We start from the raw sequence: 19283 nt of genomic DNA, 5'->3' as shown, positions 1-19283 counted from the left end.
GTATGAAAAATCACATACTGCACCTGCATAATAGTTGAAAATTAAATATAATTTTTTTTTATTTAAACATGTCAAAAGCACTTATCCTCTGTGAAGCAAGGTGGATGTTTAAACAGAATATTTTGGGGAGTTATTAGGTCTCTTTGACTAGAATAATTTGCCTATGGAAGGGTAGAAGAATCCCCATTTCTGAGTCTTTGAAAATAAACCTGGCAAAGGTATTAGAATATATATTGTAGGGTGCAATTCATCACAGGTGAGGGGATAAACAAGATATTATAAATCTTATCTTGAAGTTTGTATGATTATATAATTCTGTGCACAGAAAAATTTGAGTTGGAAAAATACCTTTTTTTACTCCTTCATGCTGGGATAATCAAAAACTAGACAAATGGAGTTTTGCAAAGAATATCTTTGGGAAGAAGAAATAAAAATAAAAGAGTTTCCATCTAAAGGGTAATTAAATTCTTCATATCTATAAATGCTTGAAAAGAAGGCTTACTTCTGCATACAATTTCCCTACAACAGTGTTACAATTAAATATGGTTTCTACTGATTATCCCCTGCTGGGAGGAATTTTTTGTTGTTGCACTACTTTATTTTGTAAAAGTGAAGCCTTTAAAGATCATTTTTACGGTAATTTTATAGTCTACTCACAGTTTATGTATCCCTGGCTGTTAGTCAGCACATACACACAATGTGAAATTGGTTGGGAGCACCACAGAACCACTGAATACTCTTTTAAAGAAAAAAATTGGGTGGAAAAAATTATGGGAGAGAAATAAAATAAAGCTGGGGCAGAAGAGCTTAATAACTGGCATGAGAGGCATTTTCTGGTGTAGTGCTCAAGAGGTTAATGTGACATGTAAATTATGCTGCTGTATGTTACTCTAGGTCGCATCCAGAAAAAAGAAGGAACTGAGATGGCTGTTAAAAGCAAGAATCAGGGTCAAACGTTCATCTTACAATCTTTAATGGAAAGAATGCATGGCAATTTCCCCATCCAGTTGGTATTTGTTTCAGTCATTAGAAATAAGCCTCTAACTCTGGCATGTGATGTAGATGGCACACTTTGGACTGCCTTCCCAATGCCAACAGTTCTGCATAATGAAAAACCTGAAAATTAAATAAGTTTGTAAATCATAAATCTCTCCCTTCAATAAAGCATTATTTGCACTGCTACAGTTCTAGGTCTTGCCAGGTTTATTGGGGTTTGGGTGACGTTAGGCACTAAATAATTCAATCAAGGAACAAAGTTTAGAAATTAGTGGTTAGAGGTGTTTTGGGGGTGCTTTAATTAAGCAACAACAAAAAAGTCTTCAATTAAAAAAAGAAGGGGGTCAATTATAGTCCTTATAAGGCTTAATTGTTTGAATTCTTTAAAAATATAATCAAAGGATCAAGATATAGAAGTGTAATAACATACAGTACTTTGTATACTCAATTTATTACTAAGAAACTTCACAAGGGATGTTATGAAAAGCTTAAATATATGCAGAGAGAGTCTACACTTATAGAGAAGTAAATTTTACCTATTCTATATGAGGAATCCCAGTAAATAGCAGGGCTGCTTGAAAAAAAGTAGAGCCAGTACCACCTAAATGGACTAATACAGCCAAATTAATAAGAATCCTTGTGGTATAGCAGCTGATGCTTCCAAGCGGCCTTCAAGGTTATCCCCATGCACAGTATATTGCAGAAACCAGTCTAAAGATTACCATGGAATGAATAACTATAGCAAAGTCCAGAGCCAGAGATCTATCCCAAGTGTCTTATTTATGTACAGAAAAGGGGGAAAGTGCTTTTGGCTTCTGATGCCACTTGAGACTTTAGTAGCAGGAATTCAGAAGCACTTACATGCTGTAGCCCTCTTCTGATTGCAATGTTGTACTGTACAGCCCTATGTATCTTGGGTCATGAGTTTCAGAATGACTGCCTTTTTCAGATGTACTGCCCCAGCAGTTTAGCGCTGAAGTAAACCGTCCCCAGATTCTACATTCTGCCTTTGTCTCAACTTCTGTGGGTTTTGGAGGAGGCCCCTTGACTCTGAATTGTTTGCCTATCTGGTTCACAGAGCCAGAGTTTGGTCTTAGGGCATGGTACAAAGCCAATCTATTTCCTTGGACTTTTGCCAAGGGGTGAGAGGATTGGGTTAAATACTGCATCTGCATCCTGAGGCTTTTAAGATTGGGTTTATTTTATAAAACAATATAAAATAAGCTTATAAAATCCACCCTTCATTTTTATCCCTTTGGCTACAATGGAACCTTTCAGACTTCTTTTTGCTTATATTTTTTTGCCTGGTACTGTCAACCAACCTGGCCAAGACTGGTGATTTGGCAAGTTCCACAAGCTAGGCCACACTTACCAGCAGGCCCATCCTGGTTTCCCTCATCAACTTTAATTGTCCATGTTTTACAGTGTGGTGATATTGAGGAGAGTCCAGATGGGCAAACAGGGGACCCCTTGGACAACCAGGAAGGGTCACAATCTAGATAAACTCTAAGGCTGTTTGGGTGCAATATTACAATTATATCTCATCCACTCCACCCTCCCCTTACAATTTTTGCAAATGTCCCCAACCAGGCAGGCTTCCTCATAGGGTCCTGACCTGAGACTGCCTCTGTCTACCCCCATTTACAAGTGTTGGCTACTGTGACCACTCGCACATTATGAAAGCGTAATATTGAGAGATAGCATTGAAGCACCCATTGGAATTCTAGGCCCTGCTTCTCCAGAATAACAGTAGCACACGGTCTCACCTCCCTTCCCCTCTGACACCCATTATAATGTATGCAGTCAGTGATAGGTTTTTAAATGATGTAAACACATATTGCCTTGAGATTATAACAGCTTTATTTTTTAGCACTGACATTTTAAAAGGGATTATCACATTCCACAAACTTTTAAAACTAGAACCCTAATATTATAAGACCCAAGATTAAGGCTTTGATCATTTTCCTTGGGAAACTATTCCACACTAATACGTATCACTGCAAGAAAGGTATCCTGTTATTCAGTGTAATTTTCCCTTTCCTTTATTTCATCCTATTATTCTTACTTCTACTCCAGTGTACCACACTAAATAATGTCTCTCCCTCTTTTGTGTTTACACCCTTCAACTATTTGCAGACTGTTTCCTCTCCTTCAGCCTTAGTCATCACTTCACTAAGCTGTACATATTTGTCTCTTTTAAGCTTTCCTCATAAGTCATTCTTACCAGCCCAGATCATTTTTGTTGTTCTCTGAGCTCCATCCAATTTCTCAATGTCTTTCTGGAAATATCATGCCCAGAACAGAAGACAATGTTTGCATCAGAGCTGCATAGAGAGTGACTGTTGCCTCATTGCTCTGACAGGTGATGTATTTGTTTATGCAGTCTGATTTTGCAAGCTTATATCTAATTTATTGTTCACTATTAAATTCAACATTGTAAATTTAAATGCAGAACCTTTAATGCCTACCCAACCCACCCCTCCTCCGTATATTGTGCTAAACATCCTCTCATGTCCTCTTGCACATAAGGACAAGCCACACTTCTCATTCACACCCATTAGCATACCAGCCTTAACTCTGCCCTCCTTCTCTTGTCCACGCTACACATGGGCAGAAGAACCCCACTCGTTCTAAATAACAGCTTGATACATATATGGCCAGCACCTCCCTCTGTGTGTGGACAATAGAGCCTCACAACAGTAGTCTTCCAGTGTAAGCAGGAGAACCACCTAGATTTTCCATACAGGCCACAAACCTACTTGCTCTGGCCTGGAGACCCTACCCCTGCTCACACTCCTGATAGTGAATCAATCCTGAGCCTCGTAGACTTTAAGGTCAGAAGGGACCATTATGTTCATCTAGTCTGACCTCCTGCACAACGCAGGCCACAGAATCTCACCCACCCACTCCTGCAATAAACCTCTCACCTATGTCTGAGCTATTGAAGTCCTCAAATCATGGTTTAAAGACTTCAAGGGTACATCAGGGTAGGATGGGAGGAGATTTATATTGTTTTCCAAAATATCTTTGTCATGCCTATATGCAACAAGTAGTGAAGTTAGGTATGGCAATGAGGTAGAGGAGTAGAAGCAATGAGTTTCTCTTGAGTGTATATAAAGGGTGAATTGGATTACGTGAAGAAGCATATAGTTGTCAGTGAAACTTTTAATTGACCATTACATGACTGTGAGAATTGCACCATGTCAGCTTAACTTTGTGTTAACACAATTTTTTCTTTTCTGTGGGAATTTATATGAAGATAAAAAAAAAATCAAACTGTGATCAAAGACAGAAATATGTCTGCAGGTCTTCACAAGCATTCACTTCCCTTCAAACTCTGTGTCTATCACCAGAGCTCACTTGTGCTTTTCATTTATTCTGCATCTTCGCCTTCTCTCAATTCTTATGGGTGTATAATATACATTATATATACTGTACAAGAACTGTAAACTGGAGATGGCAGTCTTCTGCTACATCCATTCCATATTCAGTTTTAGTCGTGGAAAGTCCACTTTAATTCTTTCAGCCCTAATCTACTGATTTTAAATCAGCTAAGCATGTGTACCTGTGAAGGTTGTAGTTGGAAAGAAAGCTTAAAATGATATGAAAAATGTCTTTACTTAAACAAAAAGCTTTTCCAGAACCTTAGTTTTATTAATAAACATGATGTTTATAAATTACTGTGTATATATATAAAGAACCCATCTAGCATAACATCAGTTCTATATGCAACGAAGGTTTCAACAACAAAGGCAAGTCTTGTTCTAATGCCAGAGAGACATCCCTCTTAGTCAGGGATAGATAGGAGATATGAATATGCTGCATGGTTGCTGTTTTTTCAGAAGTCCTAGCCCTACTCCAGAGGTGACCTCTCTTTCCCTCCTGCGGTGAGAAGTAGTTGACTCTGAGTACTGAACAGAGATTGCTAGTCTTGCAGAATTCTACTAATTGTGAGAGATTTTGCAGGAGCAGACTCCAAACACCCCAACTGGGCTGTATGAAGTCTGTTGGAGTAAAAGCCCTATTAACAAGTATAGCTGTTTTGTTCAACTAGTAATTTGTTTAACAGGTTTCCACTGCAACTGCTAAATGATTTCACTTTAAAGGATGCTGTGAAAGTTAATTAAAAACATTCATTAGGGTTTTAATAATTCCTTAGAGGCTTGCAACTCAAATCTGTTTTCATACCAAAAATGATTTTCCTCTTGCCTTCCTGCACTCCCTGGCTTATGGGATGTTATTGTAGGGTAACTAATGAGTGCTTCTGGAGTGCTAGCAAAGTTTTCGCCCCTTCCTTTTAGAAATAGTGCTTTAATATATTTGATTGGCAGTGGAGGAAATAATTGTTCTAAAATCAAATTGATGCATGTAAAATAGATCTGTTATAAGGGGACAAAAAGATAATGTCAAGTTCTGAGTGTTATTTGTGACAGTGTCCCGTTTTCATATTACAGTGGGAAAAGATGTATGCCCTTAACCATTCAGTATAACCATTGAGATGTTATTTTCTCTACTTTTATCTTTTCAGAAATGCAAAGGAGGTATTCCATATTGTGCTTTTGCTAAATTTATCTGAAAATCTAGACACAGGGAATGTAGTAAAATGAGAAACTGGGTGTCACTGAAACCTTTTCCCCAAAAGAACCCAATCATTTATCTACTCAGTTCAGACATATTTTATTAGCATGTTGTTTGCGTAATGTTGGTAGCATTGCAGGATTTTTTAAGTAATTGGGGGAGTTCTTTCCTCAGTTACACCAGTACAACTCTCTTGTCTCCTCTGGAATTGTAAAGTGTAGTGGGTTGGCAGTCATACCTCCCAGTCCCACAGGCTCAGATGGATGCCACTCCACCGCATCCTGCACAGTGGTCAAAAGTCAATTAGCAAATCACCAATCTATAGCCCTGGCCCTTTGGGCGGGGTCTAGCAACGATCAGTCTTTAGCCTAGTCTCCTGGCTAGGATGGACAGCACATACAGTCCGTTGCTCTGGCCCTCTGGGCAGGGCGGAGCAAGGAGCAGGATTTAGCCTGGCCTCCAGGCTAGGGCAGATAACAAATGCAGTCAGGCTCAGCCCTCTGGGCAGGGCAGCACAATAGCAGTCTTTAGACCAGCTCCCTGGCTAGACAGACAGCAGACAAACACAGGCTGTTTGGCCTATGGTGGGTAGGCTGCCACCTCAGGGGTGGGGTTGGCAGCAGGGAGTAAAGGGACTTGGGCTCACCCTACTCCATCTTGTCCCAGCCCAGGGCCCTAACAGTGGTGGAAGGTTCTGCTACTGAATTAGCAGGGATCCCACTGAAACATCCTGTCTCGCGCTCTGCCAGCAAAACTAAAGTCTGGTTTCCCTGGACTACTTCCTACCACAGTCCGCAGATAGGGCTTCGTAGTTCAAGGGTCCTCTGTCTCCTTGGCGTACTCGGCAACTGGCAGTCCCGGCAGCTTCTCAGGGAACTCACTGGACAGCAGTCATGGCAGCTGCTCCATGGGTAGGGGTTGTTGCAACTCGGTCCCTGCTCCGGGGGCCAGCAGCAAGGCGGGGGGGGGGTCTGTTTTTTCCCCTGGTTCTCGCCCCACTGAGTTGGAGATGTCACCTCTTATATTTCCTGTTCCACCTCTCTGCTTCCGGTGCGTGGGGTGGACCCTGCCTGGCTCTGGTGTACCCGAGGTAGGTGGTTTCTTGCCACCCAATCCAGTACTTCTTCAGGTTTGCAATCAGCCTAGCAGCTCGCAGGTCCCAAAGAGCGGCTGCCACTTCTTTCAGATGGTCTTCTCAGTGGTGGCTGTACACCACTACATCATCTAAATAGGCCACAGCTATGGGGCTTCAGAAGGCAGTCCATCAGCTGCTGGAACATCATGGGGGGCTCCATGAAGGTTGAAAGGCATCTGGGTGAATTAATATACCACAGTTGGGGTGGCAAACACATTCTTCTCTGTGGAGCAAGGGGAATCTGCCAGTAGCCCTTTGTGAGATCAAGAGTCGCGATGTACTGGGCCTCACCAAGCCAGTTGAGTTCATTGATTCAGGGCATTGGGTAGGCATCGAACTTTGAGATCAAATTCACCCTCTGGAAGTCAATGCAGAATCAGAGGGTCCCACTGGGCTTCGGGACCAGCATGATGGGACTGTGCCACTCGCTCAAACCTCTAAATGACCCCTAGCTATACCATTGCCTAGACCTCCTTCTCCACAATCTCCTGCATCCATCATAGGAGAGGTTGCATGGTTTCCCGGACCACCTCTCCTGGGCTTGCCAGGACAGTGTGTTGGATGAGGGTAGTTTGGCCTGGTATGGCAGTAAAGGTCTTGGGAAAGGCCTTTCACAGATTCCAGGCTTGTTTTTGCTGCTCCATTGTGAGGGCGTCCCCCTAATTGTGGTTCTTCAGGATCAGTTGTCTCGGGGACTTGCGGACCCAGATCCAGTTTGGGGGAGGGGGGGGAGGGGGAGAAATGAAGTAATCAGCAGCCTTTCTTGCTCGCACCATGACTTCAGGAGGTTCACCTGATAGATCTGTCTTTTTTCTGTCAGTCCAGTTGTCTAACCTCATATGTAATTGGGCCCATTTGGTGAATTACTTCATAGGGGCCTTGCCAGCAGGCCAGGAGTTTTGACTCCTCCAAGGGAAGCAGGAGGAGTACGCGGTTGCCAGGCTCGAAGGTGCAAATCCGGGCTCCCTGGTTGTAGGTCTGCTTTTGTGCTGCCTGGGCAGCTCACAGATTCTCCTGTGCCAGATCCCCAGCTCAGTTCAGGCACCCCTCTAATTGGAGGACATTCTGTAAGAGCTCCTGGACCGGTGACAGGGTGTGTTCCCAGGCTTCCCTCATTAGGTCTAACAGCCCTCAGGGTTGGCAACCATACAGCAGATCAAAGGGAGAGAACTTCATGGAGGACTGGGGCACCTCCCTAATGGCCAACAGTATGGGCAGGGATCAGCTGGTCCCACTGGCAGAGCTCCTGTGGGGGAAACATAAGGAGCATCTCCTTTGGAGTCCTGTTGAAACATTCGACCAGCCCATCTGTCTATGGGGGCCATCACTCCTCCAGGGCTGTGGCTGGGCAGGGGGCCAGCGACAAGGCAGAGGCACCCAACTCCTTCCCTGGTTCTCTCGCTCAACAGAGGTAGAGGCTCCGTCTCTTAGACTTCCTGTTCTGCCTCTCTGCATCCAGCATGAGAGAATCATAGAATCATAGAATCATAGAATATCAGGGTTGGAAGGGACCCCAGAAGGTCATCTAGTCCAACCCCCTGCTCGAAGCAGGACCAATTCCCAGTTAAATCATCCCAGCCAGGGCTTTGTCAAGCCTGACCTTAAAAACTTCTAAGGAAGGAGATTCTACCACCTCCCTAGGTAACGCATTCCAGTGTTTCACCACCCTCTTAGTGAAAAAGTTTTTCCTAATATCCAATCTAAACCTCCCCCACTGCAACTTGAGACCATTACTCCTCGTTCTGTCATCTGCTACCATTGAGAACAGTTTAGAGCCATCCTCTTTGGAACCCCCTTTCAGGTAATTGAAAGCAGCTATCAAATCCCCCCTCATTCTTCTCTTCTGCAGACTAAACAATCCCAGCTCCCTCAGCCTCTCCTCATAACTCATGTGTTCTAGACGCCTAATCATTTTTGTTGCCCTTTGCTGGACTATCTCCAATTTATCCACATCCTTCTTGTAGTGTGGGGCCCAAAACTGGACACAGTACTCCAGATGAGGCCTCACCAATGTCGAATAGAGGGGAAGGATCACGTCCCTACATCTGCTCGCTATGCCCCTACTTATACATCCCAAAATGCCATTGGCCTTCTTGGCAACAAGGGCACACTGCTGACTCATATCCAGCTTCTCATCCACTGTCACCCCAGTCTGTAGTCTGTAGCGGTGCATTGGATTCTTCCGTCCTAAGTGCAGGACCCTGCACTTATCCTTATTGAACCTCATCAGATTTCTTTTGGCCCAATCCTCCAATTTGTCTAGGTCCTTCTGTATCCTATCCCTCCCCTCCAGCGTATCTACCACTCCTCCCGGTTTAGTATCATGCGCAAATTTGCTGAGAGTGCAATCTACACCATCCTCCAGATCATTTATGAAGATATTGAACAAAACCGGCCCCAGGACCGACCCCTGGGGCACTCCACTTGACACCGGCTGCCAACTAGACATGGAGCCATTGATCACTACCCGTTGAGCCCGACAATCTAGCCAACTTTCTACCCACCTTATAGTGCATTCATCCAGCCCATACTTCCTTAACTTGCTGACAAGAATACTGTGGGAGACCGTGTCAAAAGCTTTGCTAAAGTCAAGAAACAATACATCCGCTGCTTTCCCTTCATCCACAGAACCAGTAATCTCATCATAAAAGGCGATTAGATTAGTCAGGCATGACCTTCCCTTGATGAATCCATGCTGGCTGTTCCTGATCATTTTCCTCTCATGCAAGTACTTCAGGATTGATTCTTTGAGGACCTGCTCCATGATTTTTCCGGGGACTGAGGTGAGGCTGACTGGCCTGTAGTTCCCAGGATCCTCCTTCTTACCCTTTTTAAAGATTGGCACTACATTAGCCTTTTTGCAGTCATCCGGGACTTCCCCCGTTCACCACGAGTTTTCAAAGATAATGGCCAATGGCTCTGCAATCACAGCCGCCAATTCCTTCAGCACTCTCGGATGCAACTCGTCCGGCCCCATGGACTTGTGCACGTCCAGCTTTTCTAAATAGTCCCTAACCACCTCTATCTCCACAGAGGGCTGGCCATCTCTTCCCCATGTTGTGATGCCCAGCGCAGCAGTCTGGGAGCTGACCTTGTTCGTGAAGACAGAGGCAAAAAAAGCATTGCGTACATTAGCTTTTTCCACATCCTCTGTCACTAGGTTGCCTCCCTCATTCAGTAAGGGGCCCACACTTTCCTTGGCTTTCTTCTTGTTGCCAACATACCTGAAGAAACCCTTCTTGTTACTCTTGACATCTCTTGCTAACTGCAGCTCCAGGTGCGATTTGGCCCTCCTGATATCATTCCTACATGCCTGAGCAATATTTTTATACTCTTCCCTGGTCATATGTCCAACCTTCCACTTCTTGTAAGCTTCTTTTTTATGTTTAAGATCCGCTAGGATTTCACCATTAAGCCAAGCTGGTCGCCTGCCATATTTACTATTCTTTCAACTCATCGGGATGGTTTGTCCCTGTAACTTCAACAGGGATTCCTTGAAATACAGCCAGCTCTCCTGGACTCCTTTCCCCTTCATGTTAGTCCCCCAGGGGATCCTGGCCATCCGTTCCCTGAGGGAGTCGAAGTCTGCTTTTCTGAAGTCCAGGGTCCGTATCCTGCTGCTTACCTTTCTTCCCTGCGTCAGGATCCTGAACTCAACCAACTCATGGTCACTGCCTCCCAGATTCCCATCCACTTTTGCTTCCCCCACTAATAAGAGGGTGGGCCTGGCCTGGGTCCGCCCAAAGGGGGCAGAAAGTGATCCCTCCCTCAGGCTCAGAGGCAGGCCACACGGCCTCACTACACACAGGTATAATGGGGGCAGAACTTGGCTCTTTAACTTTTTTCAGACTGGGTTCACTGATTTTGAAGCCACTTGAATGATAACATTAGGAAAAAGTTGTGGCCTGCAGATCTCTGACATGACATGTGAAAATCTCCTTCCTTAGAAGTTTTTAAGGTCAGGCTTGACAAAGCCCTGGCTGCGATGATTTAATTGGGGATTGGTCCTGCTTTGAGCAGGGTGTTGGACTAGATGACCTCCTGAGGTCCCTTCCAACCCTGATATTCTATGATTCTATGATTCTATGAAAATCTGGCCCCATTGAAGTAATGGGTATTTTGCCATTACCTTCAGTATGACCAGAACTTAACTCCAGGTGAATATAAAATCTTTTCAATAGTTATGCTATATTTTCCATGTGTGCCTCACAAATGGAAATAAATATCTTTTGACTCTCAGTAAGTGTCCAGCATTTTGAACTTTCCTACATACTTGCCTCTGGCGGTATTTATTGTTTCCTTCAAGGGGCAGACAAACCTATTTCAAATGCTTAGATGTTCGTTAGCGTTACAATCATCATTCTATTGGGGCTATTTTTGCCTGTGACGCCCTTTTGCTGGCAAGCCAGATTTAACTTTCAACCAATGTTTCCTGAATGTAAATTTCTTCTTGAATCTTTTCTCTGTACTTTTTAGTTCACTTTATTGAATGCATAAGTGTCAGCCATGATTACTGCTGATCTAACTCTATTGTTCAAGTTAAAAGTTTTCCCAGGCATAGATTGGCTTAATTTTATAACTCTGGCCAGGTATGTTGAGATATAATCATGTACATGAGCATTAAATTAATGTTTCTCATTCTCTTGCTTAACAAACATCTATTTAAATCAATATATATCATTTGCCTGTACACTTGATTTCTACTTTTCCATTGCTGCATGACTGAATTATTTTTCTGGCCAGTGAGAGAGATTTTGTATACAATAATGTTCTAGTCCCCAAAGTTTTGAAGGAGAAACATATTTCATAGTTTCCACTTTGTATTCTACAAGGAATTTTATTTTCCAAACAAGTTCTGATTGCAGATTAAAGAATACTGCAAACCTGAAAGTATTCTCATTGGTTTATGCATGTGCAACTTCTCCAATTAAATCTTCAATGCAGAAGGATCCTGATTAGGCATCATGTAGTGTTGTTCAGGTGTTAGTAATAGCACCTTAAAAAGCTGTGAGTAGCTGTGAAGGCACTCTAAATTAGGGCTACCTTAAGTTGCTGTATATAAAAAAAAGGCATTAAAAATCCATCAAATGTCACAGAAAGCACACATCCAAACTTGTCCTTTTTGGGAGCATTTCAGCAGCCAGCCTATTCCCTTTCCTTTCCCCCACCAGTTAACCATCAGTACTGGAGGTATATTTCTGCTCGTCGTCTCTGACATTGAATGTTGCCTAGTTGGAGCTTGAGGTCACAGTCCTTACAGCAAATGTAGTGGGGGAAGCAAAAGTGGATGGGAATCTGGGAGGCAGTGACCATGAGTTGGTTGAGTTCAGGATCCTGACACAGGGAAGAAAGGTAAGCAGCAGGATACGGACCCTGGACTTCAGGAAAGCAGACTTCGACTCCCTCAGGGAACAGATGGGTAGGATCCCCTGGGGGACTAACATGAAGGGGAAAGGAGTCCAGGAGAGCTGGCTGTATTTCAAGGAATCCCTGTTGAAGTTACAGGGACAAACCATCCCGATGTGTCGAAAGAATAGTAAATATGGCAGGCGACCAGCTTGGCTTAACGGTGAAATCCTAGCGGATCTTAAACATAAAAAAGAAGCTTACAAGAAGTGGAAGGTTGGACATATGACTAGGGAAGAGTATAAAAATATTGCTCGGGCATGTAGGAATGAAATCAGGAGGGCCAAATCGCACCCGGAGCTGCAGCTAGCAAGAGATGTCAAGAGTAACAAGAAGGGTTTCTTCAGGTATGTTGGCAACAAGAAGAAAGCCAAGGAAAGTGTGGGCCCCTTAATGAATGAGGGAGGCAACCTAGTGACAGAGGATGTGGAAAAAGCTAATGTACGCAATGCTTTTTTTGCCTCTGTCTTCACGAACAAGGTCAGCTCCCAGACTGCTGCGCTGGGCATCACAACATGGGGAATAGATGGCCAGCCGTCTGTGGAGAAAGAGGTGGTTAGGGACTATTTAGAAAAGCTGGATGTGCACAAGTCCATGGGGCTGGACGAGTTGCATCCAAGAGTGCTAAAGGAATTGGCGGCTGTGATTGCAGAGCCATTGGCCATTATCTTTGAAAACTCGTGGCGAACGGGGGAAGTCCCGGATGACTGCAAAAAAGGCTAATGTAGTGCCAATCTTTAAAAAAGGGTAAGAAGGAGGATCCTGGGAACTACAGGCCAGTCAGCCTCACCTCAGTCCCCGGAAAAATCATGGAGTAGGTCCTCAAAGAATCAATCCTGAAGCACTTACATGAGAGGAAAGTGATCAGGAACAGTCAGCATGGATCACCAAGGGAAGGTCATGCCTGACTAATCTAATCAACTTCTATGATGAGATTACTGGTTCTGTGGATGAAGGGAAAGCAGTGGATGTATTGTTTCTTGACTTTAGCAAAGCTTTTGACACGGTCTCCCACAGTATTCTTGTCAGCAAGTTAAAGTAGTATGGGCTGGATGAATGCACTATAAGGTGGGTAGAAAGTTGGCTAGATTGTCGGGCTCAGCGGGTAGTGATCAGTGGCTCCATGTCTAGTTGGCAGCCGGTGTCAAGTGGAGTTCCCCAGGGGTCGGTCCTGGGGCCAGTTTTGTTCAATATCTTCATAAATGATCTGGAGGATGGTGTGGATTGCACTCTCAGCAAATTTGCGGATGATACTAAACTGGGAGGAGTGGTAGATACGCTGGAGGGCAGGGATAGGATACAGAGGGACCTAGACAAATTGGAGGATTGGGCCAAAAGAAATCTGATGAGGTTCAATAAGGATAAGTGCAGGGTCCTGCACTTAGGACAGAAGAACCCAATGCACAGCTACAGACTAGGGACCGTATGGCTAGGCAGCAGTTCTGCGGAAAAGGACCTAGGGGTGACAGTGGACAAGAAGCTGGATATGAGTCAGCAGTGTGCCCTTGTTGCCAAGAAGGCCAATGGCATTTTGGGATGTATAAGTAGGGGCATAGCGAGCAGATCGAGGGACGTGATCGTCCCCCTCTATTCGACATTGGTGAGGCCTCATCTGGAGTACCGTGTCCAGTTTTGGGCCCCACACTACAAGAAGGATGTGGATAAATTGGAGAGAGTCCAGCGAAGGGCAACAAAAATGATTAGGGGTCTGGAACACATGACTTATGAGGAGAGGCTGAGGGAACTGGGATTGTTTAGTCTGCAGAAGAGAAGAATGAAGGGGGATTTGATAGCTGCTTTCAACTACCTGAAAGGGGGTTCCAGAGAGGATTGTTCTAGACTATTCTCAGTGGTAGAAGAGGACAGGACAAGGAGTAATGGTCTCAAGTTGCAGTGGGGGAGGTTTAGATTGGATATTAGGAAAAACTTTTTCACTAGGAGGGTGGTGAAACACTGGAATGTGTTACCTAGGGAGGTGGTAGAATCTCCTTCCTTAGAAGTTTTTAAGGTCAGGCTTGACAAAGCCCTGGCTGGGATGATTTAATTGGGGATTGGTCCTGCTTTGAGCAGGGGGTTGGACTAAGATGACCTCCTGAGGTCACTTCCAACCCTGATATTCTATGATTCTAAGTGACTGAATGAATTTCTTGCCAGTCATCGGTTCTGGGTGTTCGCTATTCTGGCAGCACATGAGAATGCCTGGAGCACTTTCACTGATTGCCAGTTAAGCCCCTAAACTGATAAAAGCTGGAGAATTCAAATAAACAGGTTTATTGCATTGCATCCAATGTTGTCCCCTACTCTTTCTCTTATTAATATTCTGAGTAGTTCATTGAAACTGGCTGCTTCCATACTCACAGATCTTTTGCTTGTCTTTCTGCAGACATTAGATGCTATAAAGTTGTCAGTCTCAGAATAACACTTTAAAAATGCTATTCTTCAGGTATTCCCTGGTACTTCTCATTAACCCCGTTGATTGATGCTTATGTGTTTAACTTCACTGTACCGCCTGTAACAGGAAACAGGAGGCAGAGGAAAATGTAAAATGTTTGTCAATAATGGCATTTGAAATCTACTTTGAACAACCAACCGCAGATTTTAAGTGCTTCAATTCTGTGGGACACGGAGAGTTGGTGTATTAGGGAACTGGTAAATTGATATGGGCCCAGATCCACAAATATCATGGCTACATCAGTTTATATTAAGAAGTCTTTCTTTGTAATCATAGGTTTCAGAGTAACAGCCGTGTTAGTCTGTATTCGCAAAAAGAAAAGGAGTACTTGTGGCACCTTAGAGACTAACCAATTTATTTGAGCATAAGCTTTCGTGAGCTCACAAGTACTCCTTTTCTTTTTGTAATCATAAGGGCTGAAAGCCTTATTTCTTAAATAATCGGTTTCATTCTGCAGAATCTGAATCTGTTTTGGAGAACTAGCTAAAGACATCAAGTGAACTGGAACTAGCCTGCAGACTGGGAGTTTGACATCCAGGTTAAGATTGTTAGTGATGTCATTCTTACAGGAGAAGAATCAGTGATTAGCACAGAATGCAGCATGCAAAAAGAAATCCTATAGCACATTCACGAAGACACGAACTAAGCAAAACCAAAGCCCAATAAATCCTTTACTAGCCTGGTATGAACACACACATTTCTGATATTGTTTTGAAGTATTAATTGTGTCAAATGTATTATCACATTGGCTCAAAGAATAGTTATATACTGAACAAGTACAACCACATTATTTTTTCAGATATGGTCCCCAAAAGACCTTAGCAAAATATATAAACAAAACTCACAGACTTGATGGGAGCCGATGGAGGGATTTGAGGAATGTGGTTTATTATATAGTTGGAGCAGAAACAATGGTTAGATTGAAAAAGGAGTGGAGGATGAAGGAGATTGAAGAGAGGAGTTTACAGTGGTTCAGGTGAGAGGGAGAGAACTAAGAGGTGAAGCAAAGTTTAAGCAGTGGGGCGGGAGAGGAAGGGAAAGAGGCTAGAAGTGTTGTAGAGAAAGAAGTGATAAGATTTGGTGAGACCCTGGAAGTGAAGAGAAAAGCATGAGGAGAAGGCAAATTACCCCAAGGTTGCAAGCTTCAGTTATTTGGAGAGTAGTTGTCAATAATAGGTAAAGCTGGAAGCAGAGACTACATAATCATTTTTAGCCATATAACATTGCAGGAAGTGGTGGGAAGTCCAGGAGAAGATATCACAGAGACATGTGATATAAGCCTGGACAAATGTCAGGGGTGGAGAAGTAAATTTAAGAGTCATTAGCCTGTGGAGATAAGAGAGACTGTGGGAACAGACAAGGGCACCCAAGGGATGACTGTAGAGAGGAATGATGACAGAGCATGGGAAATTCCAGCAGAGACAGGAAGGGAAGGAGAGGATCCATTAATAGTAATACGGAAGGAATTGTCAGCTAGGTAAAGAAGCAAGTAGTCAGTGTCGCAGAAATCCAAAGATGAGAGGCTCTTGTGGAGAGGTAGGTGGCTTATGGTGTCAAAGGTAGCAGAGCTATCAAGGAAAAATGAGTACAGAGAAGTGACCCTACAAGGAATAGACAGTTAATGTGAAAAATGACAAGACAAATTAGATACTTGGCAGTACACCTAAAGGATCTCCTTCAGCTATTGTGGCCACCCACATTGGCAGAGTAATTAGCACAACTTCCAGTTATGGTGATTAATGGTATAATGGGGGCAGAGAGATCTATGTCTATTTATATCGTGCCTGACATCATAATATCTAGACAGCACAGCAAAGATTAAAAGAGGCAGTTGCTATCCAGTTGTGGTCTGTTCTCTCCTAACGTGCTTAGATGAGTCCAGTGTAAAAAGATATCCAAGGTGAGCAAAAGCTTGTCAGCCCTGTCAAAACTGGAAAAGGCCTTTGTAAAGAGACGTGTCTTGTCCTGTGCTCTAAAGGTGGCGAGAGACAAATTAATCATAATTGTTAGAAGTATGAGGTATTTGTATTTTGAAACTGCAGCGAAAATACCCTTTATTGAACTTTGGGAGGAACTATCATTTACCAAAAAAACCGAAGTCTTTTATGGTCTGTGCAGTATAGAGAGAGTGCACAGTTTAACTAGGAATGTTGGGAAATCGTGCTCAAGGCTTAGAAATAATGAGCTCCTAATGTGTTTTCTAATCAAAGTATCGGCATGAAATTCACTATTTGGAGAATGTCCTATTATCAAGGCAGCAGTGTATCAAAAGTTCACCATAGATATTATTTTTGTCTCTCATCTTTTTATTTGACGTGTCTTCTTCTCCCCCTCCCTTTTAATAGTTTTAAGTCAAAAGCACTAGAAACACAAGAAGAGTGGTGCTTATCCCATTTGTTCCAGCTTCCTTGGACCAACAGCCATCCCTGTCAGTCTGAGTTATCTTTGTGTGCAATGCTGTTTTGAGCAGAGATTTCATACACAAGTTCCCCCCCCACTCCCCATCCAAGGTTTAGGTACCTCATAAATCAAATTGACAAGTCACGTGATGATGTTTCGTTCCCTAATTTGTCTACTGGATGCAGAAAGACATGTACAGTAGGTTCCTCCGTGGTTTATTTCCTAACAATAGCACAGCATTGTGTAGTTCAGAGACTATGTCCGACTCCTTTTGGACTGTACCTAAGCAATTCTATACCTAAATATTTTTCTGTGACAAGAAGCAGAGGCATGTTCCCACCATTGCTTCTGAATATTCATGGCTGCTGTGGAACTAGTGGCAATTTAAAAGAGAACTTTTTCCTGTCCTTCCCTTTGCTTTACAGGAGAAACAGCATTTATTGTTGATACACTGATTTTCTGTTACATTTTGTTCAAAAATTATGCAAATGTATAATTAGTGACACACACAATTATGGTTCCTGGAATACAGAAGAAAGAAGCAGATTAGCTTTGTTTTATCTTCCCAGTTAAACCAATCAAAGGAATCCAGGTTTTCGTAAACTTAATTTTTGCTCTTTTTGATTTATCCAAGTTATATGTGCATTATCAATTTTCATGCAATTGCACTTCATTTTATTTTATTCAAGGAAACCACCAGCTAGTCAGACAAATTATCACTTGATTATTTTTTCAACCTTTTTCTCTCTCGTATGTCCCTGCATCATGTACAACTGCAGCAGAGGTCAGTCAAACAATAAATGGTAACATTAGCTTTAGTTCAGGAAATATGTATGTTGCATATGGAAGAATTTGGGATTTAAAATATTGTTTCAAAAGTAAATGTTGCACATTATTTTCCTCCTATTGTATGTTATGTGATCACGTCTGTGTGCAAGTGGGCAACTGTACTCGACATGGCACATATACTGTATGGAATTAGAGAACACTTTTAAACCCAGTCTCTAAATCAATGAGTCACTTCTGAGGGGTTGGAGGTCTTAGCTCTGAAAAGAGGAAAGAGCATGGCGTATGTTCTAGGTTTCAGGATTTTGTTTTATAAGGAATTGTTTGAAGAATATTTTTCACTTTCTTAGCCTTTCTATTTTAAGAAATTAAGACCTTTTAAATAGTGAAGGTCTACACTAGGTATTGTCTTGTATTCACCTTTGAGCTAGCTTGGTAGAATGCAGCCAAAGAAGCTCCTATTGTCTTGTTAATAGAGAGTTCCACGTAAAGTCAACTATCCTTTTTGTAGTTTAGTGAGTTGTAGTGGCTATGAAGGTGTGAGACTGACAGCACTGTATAGGACCAAACACTGAACAGTAAAACACTGTCATATCCAGCTCTGCTAATGCTTCTCTTTACCTTACTGCCTGGATGCTCCAGAAAAGTAAAAGCAGACCAGTTCTCTGAGCTACTACCCTGGCAAAGAATATATCTTTTCATGGACTGTCAGTATTGATATTTACATTGTTTTTGCCATAGCAGGTACTGTTAAAAGTGGAATATAAAAAAAATCAGTTAATCACAAGCTATATATGTGCTACATTTGTAAGGTTACATTTGTTGTGTTAATTTCAGCCATCTCTCTTGATGATGTCCACCTTAAAGGATATTTTGTGTGGTCCCTCCTTGACAACTTTGAATGGACTTGTGGATACAGCTGTCGATTTGGACTTTTCCATGTTGACTTTGAAAACCCAGCTCTCCCTCGTGTTCCTTACCAATCAGCAATAGAATATGCCAAAGTTATCTCCAACAATGGACTAACAAAATCAACTGAAGAGCTGTGATGATCTGCCTTTTGGTTTCTAAAAGCTGTCTCCTTCCTAAGAAACCATATGTGGTAAAATAAAAAATATATATTTTAGAAAATGATGACTAGTCTGTGTTTTTATATAATAATTAAACTGACAGGTTCAGTTAGGAATACATGATTTTCCTTGTTGTGTAAGGAGGGAGGAAGTAAAATAACTGGCAAGTTACTTTGTAGTGGATTTGGCAACTGTGATTTCAACTGTATGTTTAAAGGAACACTGTCAACTTGAAATCTAATTATTTTAAATGTGAGCTACTACTAGTTTCAACTGCCTGTGACTTTCCTGCCAGCTCTTGTAATTTTACAGCCACCTTCTCCTGTGTTCATATTCTTTTTTTTCTCCTGAGGCTGCATGAAAGCCCCAAACAAGCAGAAGAAAAGGATTATAGTGAAAACGATTATACAGAAAGTGTTGACAAATGAAGAAAGCAAATCAACACAAATATGGGATTTAA

At 42.6% G+C, this 19283-nt stretch overlaps 1 protein-coding gene across 1 annotated transcript in view; it reads left to right on the top strand.

Annotated features, from left to right (window-relative positions):
* LOC140910713 (cytosolic beta-glucosidase) overlaps positions 1–18852 on the top strand; it is a 90967-nt gene extending 72115 nt beyond the window's left edge. Inside the window, exon 6 of the mRNA XM_073342389.1 lies at positions 18591–18852. Within this exon, the coding sequence (XP_073198490.1) occupies positions 18591–18802 (212 nt within the window). The 3' untranslated portion in view covers positions 18803–18852. The remainder of the gene's footprint in view (positions 1–18590) is intronic.
* Positions 18853–19283: the final 431 nt, after the last annotated feature.

Source organism: Lepidochelys kempii, chromosome 4 (assembly GCF_965140285.1).
Source record: "Lepidochelys kempii isolate rLepKem1 chromosome 4, rLepKem1.hap1, whole genome shotgun sequence".
Lineage (NCBI taxonomy): Eukaryota > Metazoa > Chordata > Testudines > Cheloniidae > Lepidochelys > Lepidochelys kempii.
This window is presented reverse-complemented; position numbering and strand designations above follow the sequence as displayed.